The 11,939-nt window shown below is 35.1% G+C and overlaps 1 protein-coding gene across 1 annotated transcript in view; it reads left to right on the top strand.

Annotated features, from left to right (window-relative positions):
• Positions 1–11,939, top strand: part of LOC106870206 (glucocorticoid-induced transcript 1 protein) — a 40,920-nt gene that overhangs the window by 20,157 nt on the left and 8,824 nt on the right. The window contains exons 5-6 of the mRNA XM_014916208.2: positions 3,478–3,805; positions 9,625–9,763. Of these exons, the coding sequence (XP_014771694.1) occupies positions 3,478–3,805; positions 9,625–9,763 (467 nt within the window). The remainder of the gene's footprint in view (positions 1–3,477; positions 3,806–9,624; positions 9,764–11,939) is intronic.

The raw sequence follows: 11,939 nt of genomic DNA, 5'->3' as shown, positions 1-11,939 counted from the left end.
ATATATATATATTCATATATGTGTGTGTGTGTGTGTGTATATATATATGTATGAAAGCACATGGCTTCGTGATTAGGGATATTCAGCTCATGATCATAATGTTGTGAGTTTGATTCCAGGCACCACGTTGTGTCCTCGAGCAATGCACTTTATTTCATGTTGCCTTGGTCCATGAAATAAACTGGCAAAAATAAACTGTACCTGTAATTCAAATGGCCAGCCTTGTTATATTCTGTGTCAAAGCTGAATCTCCCTGCATGTCTATGGAGTTCTTAGCCACTTGCACATTAATTTCATTAGCAGACTGTTCTGTTGATTGAATCAACTGGAACCCTTGTTGTCATAACTGATGGAATGCCAGTTATGTATATGTGTGTGTGGGTGTATGTTTGTGTCTCTGTCTTGACATCATGTGATAGTCATAAATGTGTGTCACTGTCATAGAAGCAGTATCATTTGTTTCCAATTTTCTGCAAAAACATCTGTAGGAACAGGTGAGGGTGGACGATAGGAAGAGCATCCAGTTGTAGAAAATCTGTCTCAATAAACACTATCCAACCCATACAAGCATGGAAAAGTGGATGTTAAAAAAACATAATGGTGATGAGACTCTCCATTTCTGTTTTTATTTTCGGTGACTAAAATGTTAGCTTCATAAAGTTTCACTCACTTGGATATAAAATAAAAACCAAGAAAACTAGTGGTAACCTGTATTGGCAAAAATTCTTTAATAAAGTTTGTAAATATGGGTGCAGGTGTAGCTGTTTGGTAAGAAGTTTCTTTAGCAACCACATGGTTCTGGGTTCAGTCCCACTATGTGACATCTTGGGCAACTGTTTTCAACAGCCTTGTAAGTGGATTTGGTAGATGGAAACTGAAAGAAGCCCATTGCATATGTGTGTGTGACTTTGTGTCTGACGATGTCCCCCACCACTGCTTGACAGCCTCTGTTGTGTTTACATCCCTGTAACTTAGTGGTTCGACAAAGAGACCAACAGAATAAGTACCAGGCTTAAAAAAGTAAAAGAAGTACTGGGGTTGATTCATTCCACTAAAGATTCTTCAAGGTGGTGCCCCAGCATGGCTGCAGTCTAATGACTGAGACAAGTAAAAGATAAAAGATATGGATACAAAATTTTTTTGAAGCTTCAAGATTCTTATCACATGTCATTCAAACTTGAAAATTTTATTTTGATATAATCAGAATTAGTTGTAAAATAAACAAAAAATGGCAATTTAAAAAAGAATTGATTCCACTGTTGTTGTTAAGTAACATATTTCTTCACAAATATATTATTGGTTTAAAGAAAATAAAAATAGAAAAACAGTTGAAATTATTTTTATTCATTATATTACTAGATATCAAATAATTAAGTTGTGCCATTCTCTCAGTGTAAATAAATCAGATTATATGATTTTTGAAATGTATCATTATTTCAAAAAGTGCTTGTAATCAGAAGTTTTCTTTTTGTGTAATATTTATGCTTAGAAACTTTTGTGTATTTTTGAAAATTATTGCTTAGCAATGTATTTTGTTTAGCAAATATTTGAATTATCATCATTGTTATCATTTTCCTAATTGTCATGTCATGTCAGTAGTCAGGTGAAGGTGATTTGGTGGGGGAATGGTACATAAAAGGTAAAAACAAAGACAAAACTAGACAGAATGGAAGAATATGGAGAGTGAGGAATATAATAGAGTGAAATGTTTTTGTATTTTTTTTTTTTTTGAACTCATATATTTCTAAAGAAATCACTAGAAAAGAAATATATTGCTTGAAAAGAATCTAGATGTCAGGTATACTTATCAAGGAGAGAAGCTGAATGTCAAAGCTTTCCACTGTTCTGTTGTGTGAGGATCAAAGGTATGAGGCAGTCCAGATTGCAAAGCAATGTGTCAAGATAAATCAGGATGTTGTTAATGCAAAGTGTGAACTGAACAATAACAGTGCACTAGCTTTCACTTCTATGAGAGGTCAAAAAAATATGGGAGAGAGGACTTCCCTAACTAGGTCCAAGAGAGAACCAGACAGCAACATTGTTGAAAGGGCAATTAGTAATATGAAAGTACGGAAAGCAAATGGACCAACAGAAGTAGTTGACAAGATGCTGAATATAAGCAGTGAAATAGGTTACACACTAGTCAGCATTACAAAGACTGACCTTCCTCTTCAGAGCTAGAAAACATTTCATTCTCCAACAACCATGAACCCTCTACAAAACACAAGTGAGATCCACTATAAAATACTGCCCACCACATCTAGGATAGTACTGCTATACATACAGACATTGTAGAATGTACACCACAATTCCTTTGAAGATTATTTGGCTGATTTGCATGAAGTCACTTACCAACACACTCCAATCTGTGGTTCATCAACATGCTGTCTCACTTTTCTGCAATTTCTGTTGTTGCTACAGTGGCTTGCTTTGTTGATCTTGTAGAAAGTATTTGACACTGTTAGTCATGAAGAGCTTTTGATGATCATGGCTAAGTACAACTATCCTGATAAGTTTATTGTCTTGTTATGGCCGTTCCATGCCAAAGCAATTCATGATGGGAAGTGCTTTTCAGCTGATTGATGCATTCTTGGAAGAATGACAGGCTTTTCAACTTTGAGAAGACTCTAGGTAAAAGCAAGGTGAAAGAAGATATGAATAAGCAAATTACTGTTAGCAGATGACTGTGCTCTCATTGCACATTCAGAGTTTTGACATGCATCAGTGCATGAACAGGTTGTCCTCTGCCTATAGTAATTTCAGCTTCACTATCAGAAGAAAGTACTGAAATCATGTGGCAACTAGGCCCTTGCAAGGTATTTGTGGGGCCTGCAGCAACAGTTAAAGATCAGCCTCAACAGACCATTGACAGATTCACCTAGCTTAGTAACACTCTATCAAACATTGTTCACTTTAGTGGACATGCTGTGCTGGAGAAAACATATCTAATCCATTGTAAATGGATTAGATGTGTCTTCTCCAGTGCATGAAAGAAAATGGTGGTGAAATAAAATGAAGGAAAAATGATGATAATGATTTCTAGATACACTGTCTAAAATGACATTTCTGCTGGTAAAATGAAATAAAAGCACTTGACTTTCTTTTTCTATATTGAAAATTTATAAATTGCCATTTAGTTTGATTTTTGATCTAGTCTTAATTAAATCTTTCATTACCATATTTTTGTTGATATACAGTGGCTTTGTTTCAATTAATTTGAAAATAGTGAAGAATTTAGTAAAATAATTTTGTCACTATTAAAGCCGGTGTTTGGAACATAAATTAACATGAAATTACAAAGGAAAGTTTTTATTTTGATCACTTCAAAATAGAAAGTTTGTATCACAGAACCATGGGTGGTCTTAGCCAGGTTGGCATCAAAAGGGTTAAGAGGCTCAGTATTTGTTATATATTGTCTCCTTACGTTTGTCTTGAATATCTTTTGCACTACAATGTCAGTGTTTGATTTCCTTACAGACTCATGATATTCCTGATGGCCATCGAGCACCCTTACCTGATCAACAGCAACACCAGCAATATTCACTAAGTGGTTGCAATGCCAACAATAATGGCCCCAATTCTCTGGCAACAACACGGACCTTATATACACAGACTCCTTCAAGTTGTTTTGAGAGCAGAGAGGTATCTTCAGTTAGTAGCAATAGCAGTAGTTCTTCAACAGCAAATAGGTCCCATTCTGTTAGCCCTGCAATGCCAGTTATTCCAAATGCACATATAGACACTTCTCGACCATCTAGTCAAATAGCCAGCAAATCAGAGCATAGTTCAACAGATACAGAAAAAGGTGAGTCAGATTAAATTAGCTAATCTCACTTTCTAATTTGTGTCTCTCCTGCTTAATAGGAAAATAATTTTGACATATTTTAAGGCAACCAAATTTTAACAGTTATGTTTTGCATTACTTTTTTGCAATATTATTATTATTGTTTAAAGTGGTGAGCTGACAGAATTATTAGCATGTCAGGCAAAATGCTTTGCAGCATTTTGTTCATCTTTAGACTCAGAATTCAAATTCTGTCAAGGTCAACTTTGCCTGTCAACCTTTCAGGGTTGATAAAATTAGTACCAGTTGTACACTGAGGTCGATGTAATCGATTTACCCTTCCCCTAAAATTATTGACCATGTGCCAATATTATTGTTACAAGTTGAAAATTAAAGTTAGTTCTCTTTAAACCTTTTGTTACCATATTTCTGTTAAAATACATTGCCTTTGTTTCAATTAATTTTGAAAATAATAAAGAATTTAATAAAATAACTTTGACATTACTAAAATGGTGTTTGAAATATAAATTAATAAGGTAAGTTTTGATTTAGGTCATTTTAAACAGGAAGTTTGTATCATAGCATCAGAGGCAGTGTCAAGCAATTTGATATCAAAAAGGTTAAATTAGTTTTTATCAATTTTATTCTGGTTAACAAATTTCTTTTGACAATTCAACTTATTGTCTACAATCAACTCCCCTACTTCTTATCCATTTTCACAAGCATGTTAGACAACTTTTTACTTATAGGAATCATTTGATATCTCTTATTCCATTTATCACATATTTTTCACATTAACTATTTTTTAATATTATTCCACAAAACATTCAACAACTAAATGTATCTATTAGTTCTGGATGATAGTAAAGCTCTTGTATACTGGCTGTGCTGTTGTTCAGTATTTTATAAACATGAAATAAGGTCAGTTATTGTGTAATTGTTTCAAATAAGTAATAAATGTTATTAGTTTTGCAATTAAATTTGAAAGTTAAAAAAAAAAGAACAAGGGAATATATTTGGTTTATTATACAACACACTGGGGTGTTTTGAAATCAAGAATGGAAGGGAAATTGTTAATAGTGAGCTACACTTTAAAATCCCTTACACAGTATTTAAATAAATGTGGACAAGTTCATCATCATCATCCTTTAATGTCTGTTTTCTTGCTGGCATGGTTTCTATGGTTGGATGCCTTTTCTAATGCCAACCACTTTACAGAGTGTACTAGGTACTTTTATGTGGTACCAGCACACACACACACACACACACGTATCTATGTGTGTGACTTTGTGTCTGTGTTTGTCCCCCACCACTGCTTGACAACTGGTGTTGGTGTGTTTATGTCCCCGTAACTTAGTGGTTCAGCAAAAGAGACTGATAGAATAAGTACCAGGCTTTAAAAAATTAGTCCTGGGGTTGATTTGTTTGACTAAAACCCTTCAGGGTGGTGCCCCAGCATGGCCTCAGTCAAATGACTGAAACAAGTAAAAGATAAAAGATATGTTAAATGAAAGTATAGTGAAGTATTTTGGTTTTTGAATTGGTCAATCAAAAGAAGAAGGTACTGAGCCCTTGACCTTTACAAGCCTCTGAGACTGGTGACATTGATGTGTTTGATGTTCATCCTGAGTATCTCTGTGAGAAGAATCATGGTGTAGTGGGGAAGGAATTCCAGATGGTTGCAGTTTCTGATTAAGAAGAAATGAATATTGTGCTAGCTTGTATGTGTTGAATACCATTGCATTTAATTACAAGATGAATGCTTATCTGTGTGTGTGTGTGTGTGTACATACACACACACACACAGAGTCAAAAGGTGAAAACTAGATATGCTCAGTATAGAAAACAGTATTGCTCAAATGATTTAAACTTAAATTCTAAATTCTTAATCCGTTACTTGGTCCATGACATCAAGAGTGGCTGTAAGAGAAATCCAGGTGAGCTATGGAGATAGTGATGTAGATAAACATGATTAAGCTTGACATAGATAAACGTACATAAATAGATATAGATATACATAGACATATGTAACTACATATATTCAGAAGATATATATATTTATAGAAATATGTTTACATAGGACATAAAAATAGAATACTAAGGAAGGATACTTAGTTTTTTTAACTAAACAGCTGTTTTTGGAAGCTGGGAATTATGTAATAATTATAAGGTTCATAATTAACAAATGAAATATGTAAAAAAATCTTGGGTATAGAACCAGTAAATAGTCATATAGATATATTATTATAAGTCTGACTTCCTTTATGGGACATGGTTGGCAAAAACAGTTCACTTCGTAGTACGAGAGATTTAAAAGTTGCTGGGAGAGAGGAGGAAGGATAAAGGCAAAAGCAAAAAGCCACTTTCTTCCTCTCTCTCTCTCTCTCTCTCCCTACCTTTTTGGGACACCTACTGTAGGACTCCAAGCAATCATAATGGTGAAACATGTGCAGGAACTATAATTCAAACTTGTTTTTATCCCTATTTCTCATACATACATATATGCTGGGGCGCTCCTTCGGTTATAATGATGAGTTCATATGATCAATGAAACAGCTTGTTCATCAAATTAATGTGCAAGTGGCTGAGCACTCCACGGACACATGTACCTTTAACATAGTTCACAGGGAGATTGAGCATGACACAGAATGTGAGAAGGCTAGCACATTGAACTACAGGAATTACTCATTTTGGCCAGCTGAGTGGACTGGAGCAATATGAATTAAGTGTTCTGCTTATGAGATACAATGCACCACTGAGAATTGAAGTCATGACCTTATGATTGTGAGCCAATACACTAACTGCTATGCCATATACCTTCATGCATACATAAATACATACATATATAGTGAAATAGAGATTAATGATAAATTTGTGTGAGATACTATCCTCCTATGATAATTCAGCAGTTATGTAGGTGAAAGTTTATTTACTAATTTGAATATTAGAAAGCCAAATTATGTTCAGATATGTGACAAATATATTATTTGATGATCAATAGTAATTTTTCATTGTTAGGTATGGGAAGCAGCTTCAAATACATTTTGTTTTGTTGAAGCTCATCAGCCTTACAATAACTTAGTGAAATTGTATTGACTTCATCACATATTAAACACAATGAAATGTGTATTTATTGATGTTGATTAAGGGAAACACTGAAAACTCAAGTTTACTTGAAATACTGTTCACATGGCAAACAGGCAGTTATGTGGGAAGAAGCATTAAATTAATTAGGATATCAAAAGGACAAAGAATATTTGGATATTTGATAAAAGGAGGGCATCCAGCATTAAATTAATTAGAACATCAGAAGGACAAAAGAATATTCAGATACATGGTAAAAGAAGGACATCTAGCCATAGAAACCATGCCAAAGCAGACAGAGCTTGGTGCAATCTTCTGACTTGCCAGCTTCTGTCAAACTGTCCAACCCATGATGGCATGGAAGGAGGATGCAAAATGATGATGTTAGTGATTATTGGCAAGTATGGTAGTCAGTTCATGATATATCATTTACACGTGTATATTTTGGCTGTTTAATTTATCTACATATTGGAAATGTAGATATTTTTTGATGACTATGGTACATCAATGACCTTTAAATTTGCGATCATGTAGTAAGGCACATGTATGGCACAGGTGTAGGTATAACTGTGATTAAGAAGTTTACTTCTTCATCGCCTTCTTTTCCTGCTGCTATAGTTAGGTGTTTTTCTTCATCCACCTAGACCCATTCTTTTCTCTGTTATTGCATATTTAGGACTACATTATACAGTTTTTCAGGACGATAGGGTAGTGTAATTTGAGGATGGTTTGGCTGCTATTTCTGGCTCTTCTCATTAATATTCTATTGGAAGTAGTGTCTGTGTGGGGCATCATAGATATTCTCATAAAATTTTCTGATTTCCTGCTAGAAATTTTAGAGAAAGCCTGATCAAATGATTTTGCTTGGACAGTCAAAGTCTGGAAGAAATGATTTGTAAATGTTAGTAAATTTACTGTAACTGAATGGTGGCCAATTGCAAACAGTATATATGTTTGAATGTATGTATGGTGTCTCTGGTGTCACATATAGGAGTAGATGCTAAATTTGTCTAAGTATGCAGTTGCTAGTGGATGCTTGTTATTAATGATGTATAAATTCACAGAAATCTGGATTTACCAATTCTACTGTTGTTATTGCTGGATGATTTTTATCTGCTGCTGATACACTTCTGTGGATTGAAGAGTCATTGATTTAAATTCAATATTAGCAGCAGAAGCAGTATTAGTTCAGAATAGCATTCTGTATATCTTAACATGGATATACTATAGAAAGCCACAACACTGCAATATTTGTCTCAAGAAAATTATCTCATAGATATATAATACTAAAAAGCACAGAGGAACATTAGTAACAGATGAAAGTTGTCTGGTGTCATGCAAATATGCTGAAATCTAGATTTAGCAATTCTACTGCTGTTGTTGCTGGATGATTTTTCTCTGCTTGCTGCTACACTTCTGTATTCTTTAACATTATAAATCTATGAGAAGCTTTATAGTGATGAATACAGCAGTTTTGTGGATTTTTTTTTTTAATAATACTGCTTCTTTTGCTATTATTAAATTTTTATCCTGCCTGCCAATCCTGTCAATCACTGTTTTTCTCTATCAGTAGAGGCTAAATTTGTCTAACCCTTTAGCATTCAGATTACTTTATCAAATGTAATGCTTATTTATTCACATTGTTTTCAATTAATCCTGCATAATCTCATAGCTTTGAGATTTTAATAAAGTGATTGTATATTTTTAGAATGACATTTTAAGATATGTGTAAGAGGCCAGATCTAGCTAGTTTGAACATAAAGCAAGTAGAATATTTGGGCTGGATATGGCTAGTTTAAATGCTAAAGGGCTAAGTATGCAGTTGCTAGTGGATGCTTGCTATTAATGACTTGAAAAGAGGCAAAAATCTAGATTTAGTAATTTCACCACCCCTGCTGGATGATTTTCGTTTGCTACTGGTATAAATGTATTTGTGTATTGATGTTTGGACAAGTTATGTACATGAATGTAAATGATGCAATTCTAGTATGTAATACATTTATGAACTAACAAAATTTGATATTTCAATGAATACCGATTCAAGAATGGGTATGGAAAATATATTTACAAGTTGTGAAAAGAAAATGTAACAATGTTTGTTACAAATGTTTGTATTTTATTTGCATGAGTGTATTTACAGAGTGGTTGGTTGGTTGGTTGGTTGGTCAGTTAGTGGCAGTTAGCTGTTGTTATTATAACAGCAAAGAGGGCCTTGTCTATTACGCCATTTTAGTGGTAGTGGTGGTAGAGACAGTAACCTTCTCATTAGGATGACCTAAGGGTCAACAGGACCCTGGGTCATCATAATGTTGCCTTCTCAGTGGGGCATCAAGTGCTTGAAATGAATTCTCTGTGTCTGTTTATACTGTGGAGCTAAGTGGATGATTTAGAGAGGTATAGTTCTCAAAAGGTCAAGTAGAGCTTTTGAACACAGGCTTTGTGCTTCCATGGCAGGTAAAAGGTTGATAACAATAACAAGAAGTAATCAGAGCTCAGATATAAAATATATAAATCAGAAGTTTTATAGATCTGATCTTAGCAAGGTTTCCCATTACAGATTGTGTGAGTCATTTTGGTTGAGTAGTGGATAAGTGATTACACACAACTATTCTTGAAGCTATTGACATATTCTAATTTGTGACAACTCATTCTGATAATGCCAGAAGCTACTCCTACTTGACAAATGATGCTAGTTGGTTAATATCTACTTTTTTTTTTAATGAAGAAACAACTTATCTACTTTATCTCTTTTATAGGTGATCCAGATTTCTCAGTTGTAGATTCTCCTGAACCCAAATTTGTATCCAGTCCTAAGCCCAATATGTCATACTCTTTTGCGAGAGAACCTCCTGATGGTTGTGAGAGAATCAAAGCTACATGTGTTGAAAGTGCCAAGTAAGTTACATTCTGAAAGAATATGTGATTATTATTATTTAAAAAAAAGAAAAGAAACTAGAGCAATGATACATGTGTGTGTGGTTAAGAAGCTTCTTTTCCAACCTTGTGGTCTTGGGGTCAGTTCCACTGCATAGCACTTAGGTCAGTATCTTCTACTATAGCCCTGGACTGATCAAAGCCTTGTCAGTCGAAGCCTCTATGTGTGTGTGTGTGTGTGTGTGAAAATGGGTATTTCTTTATGTTTGTCTCCCACCACTGATTACAACCAGTGTTGGTTTGTTTACATCCTTGTAACTTAGAAGAGGCCAATACAATAAATAGCAGGCTTAAAAAATAAGCACTGGGTCAATTTGTTTGACTAAACCCTTCAAGGCAGTACCCCAGCATGGCTGCAGTCCAAAGACTGAAACAAATAGAAAATAAAAGATGAGGAAAACTCATCTCTCTACGTAGAAAGTCTATATATCTATTCTGGTATCTTTCTTTTACTTGTTTCAGTCATTAGACAGCAGACATGAAGAATTTTTAGCTGAATGTATCGACCCCATGACTTATTTTTTTAAGGCCTGGTACTTATTCTATCTGTTTCTTTTACTGAACCACTAAGTTATGAAGGCATAAACAAGCCCGCAGCAGTGGTAGTAGGACAAACACAGGGACACACACACACATAGATAGATGTACATATATATATGATGGGTTTCTTTCAGTTTCCATCTACCAACTTCACTCACATGGCTTTGATTGGTCTGAAGCTATAGTAGAAAACACTTGCTCAAGGTGCCACTCAGTGGGACTGAACCCTGAACCATGTGGTTGGGAAGCAAGTTTCTTACCTCACAGTCATGCCTGTGCCTATATATAATAAATTTACTTGATACGAATTATTTTGGTTTTACAGTTCTATATATAAGAGATGATGAATTATGTACATTATTTACATTTGACAGTTATTTGTCCTCATCTTGTTTGTTGTTAACACAACGTTTTGGCTGATATACCCTCCAGCCGTCACTAGGTGTCTTGGGGAAATTTTGAACCTGGGTTCTCATTCCTAAGGTATTTTTTGGTGATGGTAGTAGTGGTGGTGGTGGCTGTGGCGTTGGCGTCATTGTTGTTCAGGTCTCTGCTTGGAACGAACTTGGAATCTTGGGGTTAGTAGCCCGCGCTCTTAACCACTACACCTTATGCCTGTGACATAGTGGTTAACAGTGCGGGCTACTAACCCCAAGATTCTGAGTTCGATTCCAGGCAGTGACCTGAATAATAATAATAATAATAATAATAACATCGAGAAATACCTTAGGAATGAGAACCCAGGCACATAATGCTTTATGAGTACAAAAAAGGAAACTCTGCAGCCGAAACGACTCGAAACGTACACTCAGTTTATGGGAAAGAATGCTTGAATGAAAGAACTTGCAGAAGATGGTTTGCAAAATTCAGAAGTGGACATTTGAGCCTTGAAGATGAAGATCGAACAGGACGTCCAGTTGCGTTTGATGATAAACTCCTTGAGGCATTACTTGAAGAAAATCCTGCATTATCAGTTGAAGAATTGGCAATAAAGCTTAGTTCAAACCATACAACTGTTCATCGTCATCTTCAACAACTTGGAAAGGTTCCTAAACTTGGAAAATGGGTACCTCATGAATTGTCCGAAAGCAACTGCAAATCCCGAGTTGACATCTGCTCTTCTCTCCATTCTCACGAACTCATTTCACCCTTTTTGGATAGACTTGTGACTGGTGACAAAAAATGGATTTTCTATCGAAATGTTAAACATTGTAAACAGTAGCTTGGTAAAAGGGAAAAAGCTCAATCACAACCGAGAAGGGAACTTCATGGAAAATAGGTTCTTCTCTCTATCTGGTGGGATTACAAAGGAGTAATTCACTTTGAACTATTACCATCTAATGCAACAATCAATGCTCAAGTCTACTGTCGGCAATTAGAGCGTTTGAACCAAACTTTGAAGAAAACAAGACCCACTTTAGTGAATCGAAAAGGAGTGATGCTTCATCAGGACAATGCGCGACCCCACACTGCAAAGATTACATCACAGAAGATTGAAGAGCTTGGTTGGGAAAAAATTCCTCATCCACCTTTATTCTCCCGACCTTGCTCCTTCAGATTACCATTTGTTTCGTAGTTTACAGAATCATTTGAGGGA

Source organism: Octopus bimaculoides, chromosome 4 (genome assembly GCF_001194135.2).
Source record: "Octopus bimaculoides isolate UCB-OBI-ISO-001 chromosome 4, ASM119413v2, whole genome shotgun sequence".
In the NCBI taxonomy this organism is placed as follows: Eukaryota; Metazoa; Mollusca; class Cephalopoda; order Octopoda; family Octopodidae; genus Octopus; species Octopus bimaculoides.
The sequence above is the reverse complement of the archived record's forward strand: the minus strand, read 5'-3'. Positions and strand labels throughout refer to the sequence as shown.